The 21,811-nt window shown below is 34.8% G+C and overlaps 1 protein-coding gene across 1 annotated transcript; it reads right to left on the reverse strand.

Annotated features, from left to right (window-relative positions):
- Positions 1 to 25: 25 nt before the first annotated feature.
- Positions 26 to 20,608, reverse strand: Hem (Nck associated protein 1 Hem). The gene is made up of 23 exons (XM_019057780.2): positions 20,054 to 20,608; positions 19,086 to 19,190; positions 17,762 to 17,905; positions 16,592 to 16,734; positions 15,141 to 15,302; positions 14,097 to 14,212; positions 12,874 to 13,084; positions 12,020 to 12,116; positions 11,079 to 11,241; positions 10,015 to 10,188; positions 9,109 to 9,313; positions 8,263 to 8,395; positions 7,713 to 7,832; positions 7,417 to 7,553; positions 6,890 to 7,137; positions 5,910 to 6,012; positions 4,835 to 5,063; positions 4,419 to 4,512; positions 3,551 to 3,714; positions 2,875 to 2,968; positions 1,832 to 2,049; positions 1,252 to 1,341; positions 26 to 394 (listed from the first exon to the last, which is right to left on the reverse strand). Exons 1-23 carry the CDS (start codon positions 20,156 to 20,158, stop codon positions 281 to 283), a joined length of 3,369 nt encoding a protein of 1,122 aa, XP_018913325.1. The 5' UTR covers positions 20,159 to 20,608; the 3' UTR covers positions 26 to 280.
- Between the last annotated feature and the right edge of the window lie 1,203 nt (positions 20,609 to 21,811).

The following is a 21,811-nucleotide window of genomic DNA, read 5'->3' on the forward strand; positions in this document are numbered from 1 at the left end:
GGCAAAAAGAAACAATCTTGAGGAATTGTAAATGTGACGCACATTTAATACTTCAATGCGGAATGTTGAACACAATTATTTCCACTTGATTTAAATAAAATAGCTACGATAATAAAATACATTATTTACAAAACAATTCCTTTATGGGAGCTTAACATAAGAATTATACGTAAAAAAAAGAGCAATAAATTAGGCTTAAAATGTGGTTTAAAAAACATATTGAGCTAGCATTGAAATAAATATGGAGCTATGGTTAATCAATAGTTCATTTCACTGGAAGTTATGCTTGATTGTGTTCCTGCTTGTAGACATCGTGGTATGCATTTCTAATGAGTGCATATGGAAAGCATGACTCCAGAAGATCCATTGTCAGGAAAGGTGACTCTTGCACAATCTGCAAAAAAACAGAACATGATAAGTGAGAACAGTCCAACGCTTTTTTTAGAACTTTAAGAGTCTGAAGTCGGAATATTTTCAAAAATCACTCATTTCCTTTTTTTGAGGGTCCTTGACTTTGGGAGATCACTCTGTACCATCCTGATAGCCATTTATCTCGCTGAAAAAAATCTTCAATCCTTTTATTACCAGGCTAGATTCTGCGCTTGTATCCCCCACCACAGAAATTTGTTTATCATACAAGTGAATTAGAGGACTCTCTGTCATGAAATTTCAAAAGTTGTAGTTTGGATTCTCATCGGAATGAGATACAAATGTTACACTCCTGATTGTTCAGGAAGATTGCTCAACAATGGTAGAATTGCCTCGGGAAGGATATGATTTCGTTAAGTGCAAATGATGCGTTTAAAGTAATGAAAGGGTTAGCAATGATATTTTTAAGCAAGAAGCCTCTGAAATATCTAAGGTTTTCAACCAACTGTCAGGTTGAAAGCTCAACATTGGGAAGTATTAGTGGGTGATTTATTTTACTACTTAAAGACCACAATATTATTAGGGAAATGTTAGAGAGAATTTACATTAGTCACTTCAATTCAAAGTTATCGTATGGTAAACTTCGTGAAAAAATGAAACAGTGCAGCAATTTTTTTTTGTCTCAATATTTGAGATTAAGGTTCCTTCACTATATGAGTCACGAACTCTCATGTAGTTTTCAACTATAAATGTACTATTCATAAGATGTAGAAAAAAATCCCTCAACTCGTGGATCATCAACACTTCTAATCTTTGAATTTAGCTCTCTGAGAATTATGGTTCAACTTTCTGATGAAAAGAGAGGATTAATTTTAAGCTTACTTGGTCTAATAAAAGGTATACTGATTCTCTATTCTTTGTTGCTTCCTTGTCTGCCTCTTGGCCCAACCGAAGTAGACTGGAAGATGCCAACTGAAACAATGCAATAAATAACAATATGAGGAAATAGTAACGTAGTTACTTTGATTCTGGTTCAAGCTATCTATTTTATTTCTAAAACATCAGGATGATTTTGTATTCCAGACGAAAAGAAAACACAACATTTTTCCAAAATTTTTTTAAAAAGAAAATGACTTGAAGCCATTGAAAAAAGGCACACTTTTTTATTAATTTTATAATAAATTGACTTTAAAATTCTTAAAATCTTCGTTGATTGGTCTAATGAAGACCAGAAAACCTTTGGTTAATTTTTTTTCCCTACTAACAATTTCCCAAAACATTTGTTCAGATCTTTTTGAAAACTCCAAAGATAAAGAAAAAAATCCATTCCCTTCATTACATTCACAGGCATTTCTGAGTAACTTTTAAACCCTTGCCTTTCACTGATTTTCCATACTTACAATCTGATAGACACACTGATAACCTTATGAATGAGCAACAGAGAATTGTAAGAATTTCTTACCGCAAGGAATTCTTTCATTCTATCTTCGATGTCACCCTGACCACAAATCGTGAAAAGAGCGCCGAAGATATTGTTGACAGCTGCTGCAATGCAGTGGATATTATTCGAGTGACCTTCCAGCGATGCTCGGTAGAATGAATTATCATTTCGAGCTAGCTTTGGAATCGACACTGCCACAAATACGCTGAGCAGACATGCTAATGTATGTTCTTCTTCTTCTACAAGAGACAAAAATATAAAATTGTTTACATTGTTTGAGAAAAGATCACAGCGTAACAAAAGCTTTATAATATTACTTTCACAAAAACAAAAGATGGCATGAGTTTATACTCTAAAACTTTTGTAACCCAAAAACCGATGCTGCCCGCAAGTATATTACAGCTAATATGGATTTGCAATTGAACTACGCACTTTTATAATTAGAAAAGCCGACTGAGTGTCTTTTTTTTTGTTCTTTTTTTTAAATCAAAGATAAGGTCCCGAGTTAAAGCTATGCGTAGTAATGATTATAAAGATAAAATGTCTTCCTGCCTCTTCCTCAGAGCAAGAAAACTTACAGTTTTATTCCTGCACCATGAGACCTTCAAAACTGCTTCTAAGGCGTATTATTTTTTTGGCAACATTCTGAAACTTCATTATTTTACTCCAGAGGAGGAAATTTTGTTTTTTTTCATGGCATACAAGAGACCCAAAATAGAAATTTTCTCATGCATAATTAATCTCTACTGAAACAGCAGCAAAGCAAATTTTGGTCACTTTAGAATAAGTTGGTCAGAAATTCTCAAAAAATGTATGACAGACTAGTTAGAGTATTTCTATTGATGTTAGTACATATTCCTCACAATACAAGTAATCAAACCTCAGCAAAAAATTTTGGTCAAATGGGAAAAAATTATCTCTGCGATACAAGAATTCAAAATTTAAAATCATACAACTTTTTTTATCTTTTTCATAGATAATTTTGCTTATTTCTCGGAAAATTACCACTAAATTACTTTAACTTATAAGCTGAATTTGAACATAAAAATTTCAGAGATTCTTACCGCTATTTGCAGTTTTTTGACTTCTTAGTGCTGTTGCTAAGGTGGGGTCAATTTTGCACAAAAGTCCTGCGGCTGATGCCATTTCGCTCACCACCTGCAAGATAAGAGGCAAATTAGAATATGAACTTTTTTTAAACTTACATACTATGAACATCAACTACTTCATTTGTAAATTCGAATTGTTCTACTGTAGTCCTCAGACAACTTCAAAATTAGAAATAGAGGGCGCAATATGATAAATGTTACCCAGTCAAAATTTTTTGTAGAACACAATTTGCATGAAAAAAATTACCAAAATTGACTTCTAACTAGGATATTAACATTCTTTGATGTGTGACTTTAAACCTTCCGCTCATGACTTACGAAATTTTAAGAGAGTCAAATCGCACACTAAACAGTGTAGTAACAGTCTCTGCAGTATGGAAATATGGCAACATCAATCTCAGCGATTCAGCTCAGCTACTGCACGTTGCTTACACTTTGAACAACACAGGTTGGGGTAGGAATGAGAAGAGGAATTATTGAGAAGCCTACTGATATTGTTGTGGTACACGATTTGATTCAAGTAGATTCCAGATCATTCTTCTTATGTATGTACTTAAGCCTTGTACTTGTTGGTATCATGTATTTCAGCATTGACTTCAAATGAGACATTCAATGATTACAGTAAACTTACTGAGACATCTGCAACTGGTGGAGCATGATGGCGAAAATCTAGAATCGAGCTCAGTAGAAACGGAATTCGCTCTTCTAGCACATCTACGAGTGCCTCCTGTGCCAACTGACGGAAACTAAGTATGACACCAACGATTGTCATCCTTTGCAGAACGCACACAACATCTGAGATTGAAAACATAAAATTATTAGATATAGTGTTTCTTCAAAAAAAAAGCAGCATTTTCAATACATGAAATCTATGTAAACAATGCAAGTCAATAAAAATAAGATTTTCTTGAACAAATTTCAATTCTTATCGTAATTATCAAAATACAAGACGTAATTGGACCAAAAGTACCAGTGGCACGCACCAAGTTGCACTAAGTTTAAAAAAAAGGGGTTTGAAGCAATATTCCTCCAAAAGATTCGATGCTAGTGACAAAGTTTAACGATTTTTTTACTTTAAAAATATTTCTTCTTGACTTCGAGTTTTCAATGATATAAAATTTTCAACGAGTTGAATTCCAAAATACTTCCGACTGGATTTTTTCCAAAATGCACTTAGAGCATATCTGTTAAACTTGTTCACCTCGATTTGGAACCAAAACAAACTGTAATTTCAGAATTCAAAATTTAACGTTTTTGAACAATCCTGCCCCCTCTCTTCTCTCCCTCCTTTCATTTTCAATAAGACCGTTGATGAAACTCATGGTTAAAGCTAATTATTTCATTTCCTTGGAATAACATATTAAGTTTGACAATTTTTCAACCAAAAAGGTGTGATACATTAAACAATAGTTTGAAACTAACCGCTATTGCTGCCAAGACCCTAAATGCAGTCGGTTCTATAGAAGAATTTGAAAAAAAAAAAAAACAAGAAGACTTACGTTGCAGCTTTTTAAACTGCTCTTTCATGATCTCAGGTTTGTCGAAGTTTGAACGTAGGGACAATAGAACCTCCTTGTTGTTTGCCACCAATTGCTGCACAGAACACAAAATCAAATGAGTGAAGGATGGTTTTCGAAGGGTGAATTAATTTCTGAAGCACATGCAGTGTTAAAAAAGAAGAGAGATGCTTGATAATATTAACTTACTGAGAACAAGTGACATACTATCCTGCTACTTATGTTAGAGACTTCAAAGTTAAATCGATCAATAACTTAATTTTGCCCCTCTTTGATCTCTTACGTCAAATTTTATAGCAACTAGCTTGTATAGAATAAAAGAGAACAAAAAAAAGAACATCACTTCAATCTAAAGGATCAAAAAGAATGAAAGACAATATAGTCTGAATAATACTGACCTTCATTTCTTGAACTTGACTCGCAATGTGCCACATAAGGGTTTCATTGAGCATTTTCATCCCATACGGCCCTATCAGCTCTGCAAGTGCCCGCAGTTCATTGATATCAGAAAACTCTTCTGCATTGAATGGAATAGCACCTTCTGCAGTCAAACTCACAAATGAGCGTTGGTTCAGCGAGAAACAAATGTTACCCGCACTCACGCGTCGCAAAAGCACTTCTGAGTACCTATATCAGCATAAATATTATGTAGTGAATGGTTGACATTAAAATGAAACATTTTTTTTAATAGGGATTGAAGTATAATTGCATCAAAGACATTGATTGATTGATTTAATAAGTTATTCTTCTAGAGAAGTAAGTTAAATTAATAGCTTATGGCAGTAGGCTAGCAAATACGACTCAGAAATTTAATAATAAGGACACAGCATGCAGTGGTTGAATAAAAAAAGGCAAAACTCCTTCCCTTTGTCATTAAATTATAGAATTAGGCCACGTTCAAAGTTAAACCTTTGCATCAATTCCATCGCATTCCATGTAGATTCTCCTTTCAATTTTCTCATATATGCATGTAGGTCTACTAAGTAAAAAGCCATTTACATAACACTAGCATATAAATGATGAAGTGAAGTAAAGTTCCCTTTCTGAAATTCACATATATTAGCACTGCATTGAACATTTAGGGTAAAAAATCACCCCCCTAAATTATACTTGTGAAACGGATTACTTGAAGAAAATTACAGATAAGACAGGAAGGCAGAAAATAAAAGATTCTAGGTTATGTTTAAAAGGCAAGGACAGTATGGATGGATTTTTTCTAAGATCTTGCAAAAATTTGAAAAGAAAAAATTGATAAAAAAAAATGGATAAAAAAGCCAGAAAAAAATATTATGTTGCTCCTACAACATGCTACAGCACTCTGTGATGCTCAAACACCACATGTATCTGTCTTATAAAAGGACATGGGGGCAACTGACATCTCTGAATCTCTTCGTTGAGAGTTGGAAAATAATCAGAGAAAGGTACATCATATGGAAAAATGGAAAGAATAAAGCTATACAGCGTGGTTCTCACCATTGGGTGTATAATGCTGCAACAGTTTTTTCACCATGACTGTCTGTAGGCTGAGTTTGATGTAATAAAACATTGTTAAATACCCGTACCATATCAATGTGAACTGGAAAAAATCAAACACAGAGGTCAATTTCAAAAAACATTGGTTAACTATAAACTGCATGGCACACTCTGTAGAACTTCCCAAACAGATCGTACAAATTGTTGGCTTTGAAAAACGGTAATGTAAAAAATTCGTTGAAAGGTATGTATTTAGAAAGAGTTGTACATTTAGAGTGAATTTGGTGGAAAGGAACTAAGAGCATGATATGTTTATGAAACACCTATATGCGTAGGGTAATCAACTGCGAAAATGTTGTTTCTGATATTTGCCAAAAAGTTTGCTTTTTTTTCTCTTTTTTTGTGCTAAAATTGGTCTACAATAGATATCATGGGAGCTGCCGATTTACTTTGGCAATATGTGTTTGAAACATGGGGTAGAGTTGAACAAAGTATTTTTCTAAGAATTCAAAAAATTTATTGTAGTTAGTTTGAGAAATATTTCAGACCAAAAATATAGGATTCTCACTGTAGATTATTGCATCCTTACTGCACTGATAAATGTGCATCCTCTAATGCTTTAAACAGAATTTCATGTTTTACACCATATATATAAAAAAAAATCAGAGATTTTCTCCGGGTATTCGTCAGCGAACTTAGTTGCACCAACCTCCCGAGGATATAAATCACTAGGTGTAACTAAAAAAAACAGTAAATATTAAAGAAACGTAACAAAACAGGGCCCATCTGGAATCTCGGAGGATTGACTGAAACATCGCTACAATTGAATTTAAAAAAAAATTAGGCCAGCCTCATAATAAACTTTTAAAGCATGTTTATTTCACTGAAAAAGTTTACACGTAGTGGTAACAACTTTTTTCAATTGAAGCAGCTAATAACAGTAACATAGCACTAAAAAGAAGAGTTGGGAAAAGGCTTACCATAATTTTCAACAGTCTGCAAAACGCTCATGTAAGAACGAACACTGGCAAGAAGCTCGGATGGTTTTGCGATTTCGCTGGTGTCCGGATTGAACATGACCATACCATGGAGGGCCCTTGAGAACCGGTTTTCCAAATGCTGGTACAAATACTCTCTTGGCGCAAAAGTAAACTCCCAAACATTAACTGTTGAACAGTAATTGATGGCGAAGCACAGCTCCGTCAGTGCCATGTGTAGTTTGTCCATTCTGAAATCACAAGTAAAAATTTTATTGGTCTGATTCAATTCAGTCTATGTTCAAAAATACTTACTACAGAATTATTGAATATACTTTCATTTAAAATCCATCTTATTGAGTCATTTTATTGACAACTTTTAAATTATTTTTAACTTGCTCAACAATTAAGTAAGACATAACAGACACATTTCTGCGCCTTTATCTCCTTGCATTCTTAATACACTATTACAAATTTTATAGATGCCTGAAAAACGCGAGATTTAAAGGAAGTTCAAAAAAGAAGCTTACGTTGTTAGTTCCTCCCTAGTTTTTCTGTAACTTTCAATACCAGGTTTGGCAAATTCATTTCCACCTTTCTTGTTTTTATCTTTCTTTTTCCGGTTGACAGCTTGAGATATGAGCACAGCGCAGTGCTTTGGAAGCAACTGAAAACAAAGAAAAGAATAATAAAGTCAAATGAATGAAACTATTTCACTTACACAGGAATCATGTCCGAACACTACATTTGGGCATTAAGGTGACCAATTTTTCATCAACTATAGTGCTAAATTTGAGGTTGAATCTGAATTAAAAAGAATACACACCTTGTCACTCATTAAACACTGCTCATCACAAATTGCTGTAATAATATTCTTCGCTTCTTTGGCCATTTCATCCAGGAACATGTTGACAACCGCTAAACTTCTCTCCCTGATATGATGTCTCTGTTTCCGAGGAAAAAGCAATTTATTAGTAAAAAGTAAAAAACTATTAACTAAAAGTGGAATAAATTTGCATGTGGGAGAATGTGGACTAGGAATCAAACAAATTTTACCAAATAATCAAAGCTTGGCTTTTCCTATCAAGTTTAGCAGTTCCTCCGGGCAGTATCATTCCAGGAAAAAATTTTAAGAAAATTGGTGAGGGAATTTTTTTTGCACCAAAAAAAACTGGGAAGACACCTTCCATACACAACAAAAGGCTAAGATAAATAGGAAAAATGAAATTTAGCGATTCAATGAAATTATTAGCTGAAATTTTCTAACGACTTACAGGCTTAAATTATTGAAGATATTTTAACTACAAGAAGGGACGCATCCTTTTTACTGGGAAAGTAAATTTTAAGTTAAAAATGCGGATTGGAAAGAAACTTACTTCCTCAGGACAGAGTTCGTGAGTACAGCTTTGGAAGTGATTGCATATGAGAGGAAATGCAATAATGTATCGATTTTGTGCTGGAAACTCCAAACACATGTGAAACTGATCCTCGAAAATCTTACTGTAAAAGCTAAGGAGAAAAATCAAAATTATCATCAGGAAAGTAAATACTGACAAAATTAGAGGGAGACAGATCTTGATTGCTATGTTTGAAACTTTGAAATCCAACTTCATTTTTTCATTGGAATATTATGAAAAAATACTTCAGTTACGCAATTTTCAGAACATTTTCTTAAAAGAAGGAAAGAAAACTCACACAAAATTTTGAACAAGCCATGATCAGTAATTCTCCAAAAATGTAAACTAGGACAAGAAATCTGCCATAAGAGAAACCTAAACATATGTCCCTTGATTTCGCTATCGATATTCTTAACGCAAGAAAAGCAGATCTTGGAAAGGATGGTGTCTATTGGTTTTCTGTTCCAAAGATAAAGAATGACGGCAAATAAGTAACTCCAAAAATTGTAACATTACATTTTTGGGGTTACCCATCCATATAATAAATTTGTTGAACAACGAGAAATGACAAGAAACGGCATAAAATTTTCAAATCTACTGCATGGAATTTCATCATACACCTAATGTGTGCTCACGAACAATCGAAGATTTATAAGAGTCGAAATTGGAGAGTACTCCTATGAAAAGATAGGGTCGTTAGAACTGGACGTCTCATGACTGTGGCTACAAAAAAACAAAGGTTCATCTCTTCAACTCGAAGCAAAGATAAACAGCTGATAAAGATAAGCAGGAGATTTGTTAGGGTACAAGTTTCAGGAGTCTTACCAGAAAATTGAGAGATCTGAAGTTTCGACCATGATTTCATCAAGATAGTCGACCATTTTGGTGTGAAAGCTGATTGTATCAAGTAGGCATGCAAGATCTCTGCTCTCAGGCAGCGACAATGGGGCTTTGGCAACACTTGTGTATGCTTGCAACCGGAACCAATCCAATCGCAGTGGGCGCAGGTCAAACAGGTCATTTTCTTCAACTGCAATTTAGTAGAAAATAAAAGGAACTTTAGTTAAGTTTATGATCCCACAGAGAAGAACGGGTTTAAAATCAGGAAATTTTTCCCTAGGTGTCAAAGTTTTTTTTCCGTACAACTCAATGTTAGGGACAAAGTTTATCAACTATTTTTACCCTCAAAGCATTTTTTCTCGACTTTGAATTCGGGACAGAGGAGAATTTTTGACTGATTGAATTCAAAGCTACTCCTGACTCATTTTTTTTTCCAAATTGGGATTTGGTGCTTTTCTGTTCAGCTCTATCCAAAAGAAGATGACACAAATAGAAGAGCATAAGAACGTAATGAGTCAAAGTCTAAAAAACTCAAAGTACTCATGTTTGAAAAGCCTTAAACCTTGATAGCAATTGAAATTAGTAATTCTTTTCAATTATGAATACTTCTAATTATTAAGATTTTAATACATCAGGTTTTTACGTTTTTTCCCCAGATAATTTAGAATAGTTGTTTTAGTCTCATACCTCTGAGCTTTACATTCCCTCATATTTCCGTGCACTTTTGAACAAGATCAAAGCATTAAATAAAAGCAATTATGTTGTTTTTGCTTATCCTCTCATTAAATGAATTATTGACTTAGAATGAGAATTGTTCAGGAGATTCAATAATTTAGAATTACTAGTGAATACTGAATTCAAACGAAATTTCCATTACTTAAAATATAATACCTTGCTTAACTGAAAGACTGGCAATGGTGTTACAAATCGACGAAAGGATAATGCTCTCATCTTCAGGACAAACGGTCAGATTTGGCATCATCTGATTCAATGCAATTGCATCGAAACCAGCTAGGTATTGCACGTAGTAACGCTGAATCACTTGACTGTATTTACGGACGAGGACTGGAAACAAAAAAATAAAAGTAAATTAGAAATAGGAGAAGAAGCTGATGACTTGAGTTGAACTGAACTTGAATTGAAAGCTATACTGAATTTGCAAAATTGAGAAATTGTAAAAATGAAGGTAAGTCTGTTGGTGGCTTGAAATTGAAAGATCATTCCCTCATTCAAGAATCCTGAGACATTTTATTGAATTGCAGTTGTTTTAAAAAATTAGGGTGCTTTTTATTCATGCTATTTGTAAAAATCAGAATTATTTGGAAGCGTTTGCCCGATAGATCACAGCAATCCAAATAAAATGTTTCAGGCTATCTTAAAACAGAGAAACGTCTTGTGCCTTTATGTAAAAAACCGAAGGGGTGTAGAAAATGCTCCATCATGCTTCCGAGAAGGCACCAGAAAATATGGAAAAGCTCTATTAAAAGTGGAAGGAGGGAAAATTTTTAAGGGTCAAAAGCTGAAATTCAAAGATAAATAAAAAAAAGATCATCTCTCTTGAAATTAGAGGGAACTTCTGTGGAAAGCTGGCTGGCAGGCACTTGAAAATGTGGAAGCTTCAAAAATTCTGCTCCCCTGAAAAACCGATTCAATTCTTGAACGGTTTCTATCTTAAAATATTCAACTGGTGATTTATTGATCCCTAGTCAGTATTAAACAGACAAAGTTTAAAAAATAGGGAAAAAAAGCATGGCCACATTCATAAAAGAATCTGTAAATGAAAAACAATAGCACGTACAATGTTTTTTCAAGTAAGTCAAAAGATTTACTTCATTTCAGCTAAATTTCTTCTAAATATATTGAGATTATAATCATTGGGAGGGCTTTAAGTATTGAGGTTAGAAAATTTATCCATTCAACACTGAATTTTCATTTTAAATGAGATTTCAGCTTACTCCGTAGTTCTTCCATGTGAAAGAGAAGCTCAGGCAATTGGCGATCCACGAGATCTTCCGTTGATTTGCCTTTGCTTTTGGTTGGTGCAGGATTGTCATTGTGCCGTAGGAGCCAAAGTACCTCATCTCGGGCGTAGCATAGACCAATAAATATCAACAAACACTGAAAAAGATGAAGAAGTCTACGTAAGAAACAAACGATTAGTGAATAGACTAATATCATATTTTCAAATGCAATTGATTCTGAACAGAAAATCGCTTTTGCTTACCTCTGAAAATGTATTTAAGCACTCATTCCGAGCATACATGATTTCTTTATCTAGACTTTCCAAAATATTATAAAAACCTTTGAATGATCCTGATGATGGATAACTTTCAAACATTGTTCTATTTGAAAAAACTGGAAACTGATCTTGTAGGAACCTTCAAAATGTGTCAATGGAATGGGCACATGGCACCCATTTCTGTCTTTAATTAATTTTCTGAAAGCAAGGCTTGTACTAAGCTTCACAACATTTTTCAGATTTTCTTAAACTCTAAAAGGCAAAAAAACCAGTTTGGAAAATGCCAAAAAGAGGATCCGTCTGAGATAATATGTTTGAAGGACTCTAATGACCTCGCTAGGAGGAGGAAACAGCATTTGCTGAAAGGCTGAACTCAGCATCAGGCATTGCCTTACTGTATCGACCCGACTATCAGCTTTTGATAAGCTCTTTCTCTCCTTAGAAAACCTTTTTGAAACTTTGTAATAAACTTTTTGGTTTTTCAGAAAATTTCACAAATAAAAACATATAATACGATCCTGCAAAAATTATTGGCCACTGCCTTGTTGTGTTGCTTAGCCAAGAACTGTCAAGATGAAACCTGAAAACTAAAAAGGGTTAATAAAAGTTGGCCATTTCTTTGAACGCAACAATCTGAATAGAAATTATGAGATGTACCTTGGGTCCAAGAAGTCCTGGCTGATCTGAAAAGATGAATCCTAGCTCTTTAAGCGCCGTCCGGAGGAATTTTCGTCGTTCTCGGTGTTTGTAGGTTCTGAAATATTTTAATCATCATCAGATTTGAAAAAAACTGAGTTAATAAAATCATACACATTATATATTCTGTACATATAAACAAATATTCTAAGGAGAATTGACATAAACATGGAAAACTGACGCAGGGCTCATTCAGGCTGAAAGATTCTTATCAGGGCACAAGTCATGGAGTAGAAAGAAGAAAGTAACGTTTAGAGACCGGACACTCATTATATTAGATTTGGAGGGAGATAACAAAAGCTTGCACTTAGACATGGGAATTGAAGTCAAGTCATCTGTTAGCCCTCTTTTATTAGGCTCTCATTGAGAGAATTACAACAGCGAGGGTGCCAGTAATAACAATAAAAAAAATTCCCTGGTGTTTCTCTTGCAAAGATAGAGTAGTTACCCTGTAAAGGGTGAGTAGATAAGGTATGAACTGAAGCACTTTCTTTCATTTTTTTAGTTTAAATTTTGAAGACAAAACGATGACCTTGACTGCACGTTTTGAAACTAACGCCTGAGTAGTACTGCCATGCTACGCTGAAATGCTGTATGAACAGCTGCATTTTACCAAATTTTCAAATTGTCATGGGATAGAAGTAATCTTGAGATTATATTAAGAAAAATAATCATGATACTGAACAAATGTATAATTTTCAATCAAACAGTCAAATTATAAATTATGCAGGTTCATGTGTGTTTGGACAGATTTTGATTTTTTTCTCCATCTAGAGGCTTGTTTAACTTGAAATTGAGTGATGTAGGGAACTTACGCTTTTTGAACAGCGACATTATAACAGTCCTTGAGTTCTGAAACGCGCTTTCCGTAGCCCTTGATGGAGTCGAAAAATGTTTGAATGTAACTGTGGATGAAAATGACCTCATCTCGAAACAGCATAATGACCCAGCTAGACTCAAGAGCGCTCACCCACAGTTTATTTGGCTGCTCTTGGTTTAGAATTTGATGGTTCAGCATAAAACCAACTGATAAAGAGAGAGAAACACACATCAGCTAATTAGTTGAACTTGAATTTGTTCGCGTCAATTGTACTTGTAACACATCCATTTGGTAGTTGAATTTGACAAATTAGCATGAAAAAAGAACAGTGCAATGATCCAATCTCTGCACTTAAGATTCACAGAGAAATCCTGAGTGCAAAAAATTTTAGACCACAAGACAAGGGGGTCCAAATCGGTCGTAGGAAAAAATAGGGAGGCCCCGAAAGCAGGTTTTAAATTGGGAAGGCCAGTATGCACTGGCGTTAAAATTGGGTATTTTGCAAAAAATCAAGTTGAAAATTGCGTGTTCCTAACAAAACCTCAGTAAAAAGTGCAAATTTTGCGCAAAATTTCTACAACTTTTTGAGAGCAAAAAAAGGTAATCACTTTGAAATTTTGAGAGAGCCCCCAATAAATGGGGAGGCAAAATAAGAGGTCTAAGAACTTTCTGCATCCTTGGAGATATCATTCTTTGAGAAATACCATCCATGGTATTTTTCAAAAAGGGATGACTCCATCCATATAGTTGGATGTAGAAACTTAATATTTAGAGGATCTTATCTTCTTTTGCTGTCCTAATAAAATTATCTATTCAAACTATCATTCCGTGAAAAATGCAAATAATCTATTTAGTTTGATAAAAGGGCACTGACAGTTGGTTGTCAACTGTTTCTCAATTCTGGTGTTGGAGTTAAATGAAATATGGAAATCTTATCTTAGAAATTTTTCTTACCAACACAACTTAAATCATTTAACTATTTAATCAAAGGCAGCAGTTTCAAAAACAATATTTGACAATTTTTTCAACTTTCACAAGTTGAGTAGATGATGGTACTTATGAGGGAAATGACTCTTGTCTTATTTGAAAATTGAAGGGTTTAATGAGCGTATGCAGTCATGATTTTCTTCATACCTGAAAAAGTATCTTATTTCTTAGGGGATGTTAATTAGAGGAGTGTAAATAAATCGGTTTCAAGAAAAACTGGACTCTACTCACAAATAATCCATTTCTCCATGGTGTCCAAAGACAGATATTCACAAGTCATATTCTCCGTTTGAAACGGTTTCAGGATCTGACCTGGATTGGAAATAACGCTTAATTTCTGGTCCGACCTGTAATATCATAAAAATGAAAGATTAAAAAGGAGGATTGACAAACAAGCTATGATAGGTGGCTAAGATATTTAATGAAGATTAAGCGTTTATTTGGGATGGAAAAAAATACAAAAAAAAAATCTGATTCTGTGACAAGAAAAAAAATAAGACACTAAAGAAAACTTTATCTGTAGAGAAGGGCTAATTTTACCTAATTTTTGGCCTGTTTCACCATGGTGTTACCAGTAGGATTTTGGGTATTTTACTTGGAAATTAATTGGTCGTTGAGTTAAGCTTTGGAGCCCTCAACATATTGCATTAAATCTGAGACTTAACTGACATTTAATAGGAAATACCAGGTTTTCCATTAAAAAATTGTGAAGTTTGGCAACACAAGGCCTAAGCACAAATCGTCACCTTCCGGTCAAAGTATCACAAGCGCCATGCGACGTTTTAAAATTTTCACCGTCATTATATTTTTTTACAGAGAAATTGTCCAATGAAGCTGGTCGAAAATTTCACTGAATTTTCTTTGGACTGCCGATAAAATTCAGTGAAATTTTCAAATAGATTCAACCAACAATTTCTATGTAAAAAAATAAAATCGCGGCGGAAATTTTGAAACGTCGCATGGCGCTTGTGATACTTTGACCGGAAGGTGACGAAATGGCACTCGTGATACTCGAGCCGAGGAGGACAGTATCTTGTACACAGGTTTGACTGAGATTTTATGCAGTAATTATTTATAGATCCACTTTCTTCCTCTAAATTAAATATCTCCAATCAACAAGTTTCACAAGCGCAATTTCTGAACTGGAAATTTCTGGTTTTGGTTTACAGAATGACACAATGTTAGCAAAATTGAGGACACAAGAAGATCTATTTCTGATGAAAAGCAAGAATCTTCTGCAGAGTAAGAATAATAAACATAAACAGACAATCTTACCGCCACTTATCTGCTGAAAGATTCCTGTTTACGTAAACAGGCCATAATGACATCAACGCTGATATCAAGAGTTTTTGGTGCGGAATAAACTCCTCTGATAGCTTTTTCAATGGAGCATCGTAATCCATGATTAACTGGCCTAGCCGAGGAAAGCTCTGGTCACTGGAAATTAAAATAATTTCTTCAGTCCACAACTGAACTAGTTTAAGGCAGTTGGAGAAAAGACACATTATGCATGCAGAACGGTGAACAAATAAAAATATTAAAAACAAATTGATTGATAAATCCTAGGCACTACTGCAGCCCGACAACAGACTTCTATGGCTTCCGGCGATGGAAGTGCGAGTTTGTTCCATAGCAGTTCCATCGCTAGAATTTTTGCGACCACAGACCTCAATGGAACGGCTGATAGATTAACGTCTGTGGTCACCCTGAAAGGGTATTCAATTGGAATGGAACCGAGTTCTATCAATATCAATGCAAGCAAGAAGTCCGTGGTTGGGCTGCTGATAGATGTTAATGACCTAACCTAATGATGTTAACCCAATTTGAGGTAATGCTACACTTCATCAACATAAAAAGTTTCAAAAAGTTTTCTATCATGAAAATATTGTGTACAAGCACGGATGCTGTAGTAAGTCACCAATACTGCAACACCTGGGAGAGTGTAGCTCCAATAAGCAGATTTGGAATGGCAACATGATAATCATGTAATATTTGGGAATATGAATGAAGAAGCGGTGATTACGGCTTCGGCAACCTCAGCCATGAACATAGGCGAAAAGTAGATTCCAGTGTTTTTTGACTTTTCTTTATGCGCACAAATTAAAAATGATGTATTCGGATTTCTTATTTGTAAGTAATTATTGCATTCTGGAGTTATGCGTGTTCAAATGTCTAATTTTAAAATAAACATAAGTAAGTAAAGCACTTTATACATAAACTAATAAGCTGATCTTATAGATCATATGACTTTTGCTTTAGATCAATGAAAGATTTTTTTTACATTATAAATCAAATTTGCAGTAAGATGAGTGCTCACCTGAAGACAGGCCACCCCAAGGCAATTCCGGGACAAACAAAAACAACTAAAGCGAAAAGAAGACAGAGGATCTTCGAGAAACCAATTAGAACTTAAGTAACTAGACAATAAGCTTCCATGGGACAGGGGGGAATAATCAAAAAATTGTAAATAGGATCTTTAAAAACTAATAATATGTAAACTTAGGCCTTCAGGTGATACCCTGTCACGTATCATTCTACTCTGTCATTTAACAAATAAAATAATTGTTTGGGAAAAAAAAAAAAAAAGTAAGATGAGTGCTAAATTCTTCAACATTTAAAGCTGGTTATATGCCTGATTGTATGGTCTTTATATGAATCATGTTTCCAGTCTGAGATCATGGGCTGAATAAAAATGTATATGATTGATTGATTCAGTATCCACAAACCTTTGACTATTGACCATTTCGTAAGCGGCATTGAAGAGACCCAAAACAGCTTTCCTGTCTTCAACCCGTGACAAGAGAATCATCAAAGATACATAAGTTGTGACGAGGTCGAGATATGCTTTGGTTAACTCAAAATTAAGCGTCTGGAAAAGAAAAGTTACTTACTTACATTCTTTACAAACTAGCAACAAAACACCAACAAAATTGACTTCATTACTCATATTCAATCTCTTTACAGATGATTGGTCAGCCAGCTCAAGGCGTTGATCTTTTCCAGTGAGAGAAAAGGTATCATTTTGAGAAAAAATATGATACAATCATATGATAGGTAGTGTTACCAGCCATCATAATATAACAAAATTCAATTATATAGGATAATATCTTCGACAAGCATTGAAGAAAATCTCTTAACTAAAGTTCAAGAGTTACTAAATGCTGAAAAAAAAAATCAAGTAAATTGTCATTTTTATAATGCAGAACAACTATGTGCCCAAAATCTATTTAGTTAAAATGAATGGGTAGGTTTTATTAAGGGACGCTCATACAAACACTAATTCATTAAGACGCTACATTTAAGATGTGGTAATTCTAAGAGCAGAGCTCTTGAAGCTTTAAAACTCACAGCTTAAAAGTTTGAGCAATTACTATGCCAACAACAAGAATATCTTTATGATATCTCCTACAAAAACGTTCAAAAGTATTCTCTTGGAAAAATAAAATATGAGCAGAGATTTTGAAATAATAGAGTAGAAATATGTTTCCACAGTTTCTCAGTTTTGCCACTGATGCAAAAAGTGTCATTCACCTTTAATAAATGAATTTGAAGTAATGCATAAACAGAAGAAAATTGACATATTAGAGCCTAAAAACATATAGATGACCAGGGGACAAAACCACATACTTCCGTTTGCAATGTTGCAGACTTCCTGTCACGCTTTCTTTTTTCTTGGGGATTTAGTCAACGTAATTTCTTAAAAACCTATTTGATTTTTCTTTTCTGTTAGAAGAATATTGTATAAATTTCAAGCTGTAAAATTGGCTTTTTTTTTTATAAAAAAATAAAATGGGAGTGCAGATTTTGAAATACCGCAAAGGAGGTACATGCTTCCACTTTTGGGCCATCTATGAAATCCTTCTAAGTCAAACTAGATGGTGAAAAAAGGAACTTACAATATCTAAGTGAACTCCGCAGGCATCCATGGTTGTGAGCAGCTCGCACACATTGTCTTTGAAGTCTAGAAGATCAACAAACGTGTAGTAATACAGGGACAAAGACTTTATTATCTCTGTGCGGATTCCACTGATTGATTGCAACTGCAAAAACAAAGATGAAAATTAGGATGGTAAAGTAAAATACAAGACAATTCAATACAATATAATAACAATATTGTTGTGTGAGGAACAACATGACCTAAAAGACATTTGCCGCATGCACTGATGGGTAACAGAGATACTCTTTGTGTTGAGAAAGAGACAGGTTGAGTAATGTCTTCATGTATCAACTGACATTTTCAAGAACGCACCAAGTTCGAAACCAAGAAAAAGAAGCTTGAATTTTTATTCCTTTACAAGAATTAATATTAAGGACAAACTTCAGAGACTATTTTGATGCTCACAGTATTTTTTCTGAACTTGGAATTTTTGAAAGAAGATGATTTACGACTAGTTAAATTCTAAACTACTCCTGCAGCCTGATTGTTGAAATTTATGTCGGCACGACAAGAATCGAAAATCGATATATTACACGGCGCATATAGGGCTATGTCTTGTCTTATCGTGCCGACATAGCCAGTTAAAGTTTCAACAATCCGGCTGCTGACTCATTTTATTCCACTAGCGCAACTTGATATGCTTCTGATTAACTCATCCCACTTGGCGGAATGTACATACTGAAAAACCCAAGTTTAAAGGGAAAGTTCGGTAATATATATTAAATTTGGTGAATACAATGAACTCAGTTCATATAGCACCTTCATACAAGGAGATAAAATTCACTGGTGCAAATCCTCCATTTCAAGAAATAGCATTGCAAACGCAATTCGAAGTTTTACCATCCATTTTCTCTTCACTCAGAGCGTCAAAGAGAGTCTTTCTTGCTATTCCTCTGTAAGATTTTTCAAATCTCATACAGCTAGCAATTTTATCTATCATCAAGTGCATTTCAGAGTGTTTTGAGAGAATAGCGGGGACTACTAGTTTCAACTGGGGACCCGCCCGGCAAGTGGTTGCCTGAAGTAGATGCGGAAATGTTGTCACAATGTAACTGCCAAAAATAATGTTGCGGCAACGTTGCAGCAACGTTGTGGCAATGTTATTTTTGGCCGTTGCCGGACGGGGAACAACACAAAACTGCACTGATATGAAAAAAATGCAAGGCAAAAAGTCTATTAAGGATGAAGTTTCTTTGGTCTTCCAAGTTCATAATGCATGCGGTAAAATATGTTCGTGCAAGAGGGTTTAGGTGTTATCAAAACATAAAACGTAGATCACTTACTCCTTTGAAATCAATGTTGGGAAATTTTCGCACGATAAACTTTATGGAGGGTTCAAGGCTTTTGTCTGATAAGAAGCCAGGCTTGGACTTGGCGTCACCGCATGCCTGTAAAATCAATGAAATAAGATTTGAGACATAATAATATACGTTTTACTAAGAGGTTTTCGGGACAGATATTGGTTGAGACTGAAAATATAGGGACACAGCTCAAACTAATCGAATTACATCTACCAGTCAAGCTACCTTGATTATTAGGTGTCTAAACCATTGGCATAGAATTCATGGGCTTTTTTTTTTTATCCATGGAACACAATGGATTGGGATCTTTGCAGTTCGGGCCAGTTCAACCGGCCTAACCGCAGCCTCAACCCACCCTGGAAGAGCGGTCCAAGCGTTCCACTGGAACGCATGGAACACACTGGAACGCGCCAGTGGAATGGGATAGAAAAGTGATGCGTTCCGTAGTGTACCTCCGCGGTTCAGATGAAAAAAAAAGCCCTCTAGAAAGTTTACATTCAGAATACTTGCCATCATGGTATGAAAAATTAATGGGAGGCCAACAACAACATGTAACCATTAGCATAGCAATTAATGTAATAATATTTTTCAATGTCTTGTCTCACAGACAATAGAGAAAATTAAAACTCCAATTAAGAGGGAGAATAACTCATGTCAATGGCTAACCTCAAGACCCACATATTTTGGTTTTCATCATTGTGGAGATTCCATTAAACTTTATTTCTAAATTAGAAAATGTGCGAGTACAATTCCTTGAAACTTTCATCGAATTCTCTTTCCGTAGGAAGAATATTCTATGGAAATTTCAAGCAATGAAGTTGGCTCAAGTCATTTCAGAGAAATGAAATACGTGCAGAACTTCTGAAACATTGCCATTCAGAGTGCTGGTTTCTTAGCTTAGCCATCCATATAAGTTATGGATACCCTGAGTAATGTCGAACAGTGCATACCTTTTTGATGTTATAAATGCGGGTGAGCATTCCAACTCCCCTCACATTGATGATGCTAAGTTTCTCAGCCAGCTTCTGCTGGCTTGGTGCTAAAGGTCTCGCCATAATGAAGTGAAAAATTGATTCCGCAGGACAAATTTAATCACCGAATGATATCATTCTAGCGCTGCTCAACTGTCGGCAACACTTGTCATGAGTCCATCGCAGACTCTAATGATACCTGTGTGCAGAGATTCTCGACACGTAATAAGAGAGACAGAAACATACTTAAAAGAATAAAACCTCTACAACGATCGCACTTGGCTTTCGGAAGAATAACTACTTCAGTACTTTAAGGTTTAGATAAAAAAATTAGGGGTCCAAAAGTTAACCTCCTCTGATAGGTACTTGAATTTTGAAACTATAGGTAATGCTTTTTCAACTGATCACTGTCTTAGAACTGCACAAAGTGGGTTGAAAATCTTACAGTACGGCAGAAAGTTGTGAGCGTTAAAAGTCGGGTGAATTAAATTAATTAATTAAACAATTGACGGCTCGGTTATTTGTTTACAGGCGTTCAGCCAGCCGACTCCCATACGACACTGTTGTCAGACTTGTCGAAAAAATGGTGTCGAAAGGCAATACAAAACTACATTTTTCAATGGATGAATGGAATGATATTAAAAAAAAAAAAAAAAAAAAATGGGTGAATTTTAAAATTTCTCACAGTGTGTATTAAAAAGTCCATACTTGAAAGGAGATCCAGATTAATAAAAAGAAAAACTAAGCGAATGGGCAACGTTGTTGAAAATTCTCCGATAGAGCGCATTACGTTCTGCATGCATGTCATGTACTAAGAATTGCATAGATTAGAAATTGAAGGCAATTTAAAAAAATTATTATTACTAACTTATAATGAACTAAGCCTCCCCCTGTAGGTTTTTGTACGAACGGCGTTCCATACTAAACCTCTGAATTTTTCAACCAGTATGGTCGAAATTTTTATTCCATTAAAATATTAATTTATCACCACTCTGACAGCTCTTTAAATCAATAAGATTTTTAAAGACTAGGCTGCTGGAGACCTCTTAGATTACTTTCCCTCTTTTCCTGTATGCCCAGCGGGCCGATTATTAAAATTTAAACCAGCCCTATAAGACATCGAATTGCGATATATTGCATGGTTGAGATAGAGCTGTGTCTTGTCGTGTCGGGCTGACATAGTTTCAATAATCGGGCCGCAGGATGAGGAATCACATAGTTACAACAAAAGTGGATGGTAGGTAATCTGAAACGGGCTGTAGCAATTGTTTCTTTGGTGTTCCAAGGAGTTTTGACCATTGAAAACTCTAATTCCGATTTTACACCCGACTACTAGCATCTCTTTTTCCATGGACTGAAGCAGGACTTGCGCATGTTTCGCTTCAAAACATAATTTGAAATCTACTAGAGTTGTTTTATAAATATAAATTCAGATTCCAAAAAAGTTAAATTTTTTTACAGAATTCCTGGTAAAATTTAAAGTCCATAACGCCCAAAAGTAAGGGCAAAAAGTCAGGGATTAACAACTCCCCTCTCCATCAGTGGTGTTGGTTGATGAAATACTTGAGCTAAACTTGTACTATAACTTGAATTTTTTTGTTTCTTTGGCTTTTTTTGAAACAAGTGTTTACTTCTGTGGATCCACCTTTTTTACAACAGTCAAAGTAAAACTCAAAAACCAATAAAAATTGAAGCGAGTAAACAATGCTTTAAAAAATGGCTAGATTTTGAGCAGAT

Source organism: Bemisia tabaci, chromosome 6, assembly GCF_918797505.1.
Source record: "Bemisia tabaci chromosome 6, PGI_BMITA_v3".
Taxonomy (NCBI): Eukaryota; Metazoa; Arthropoda; class Insecta; order Hemiptera; family Aleyrodidae; genus Bemisia; species Bemisia tabaci.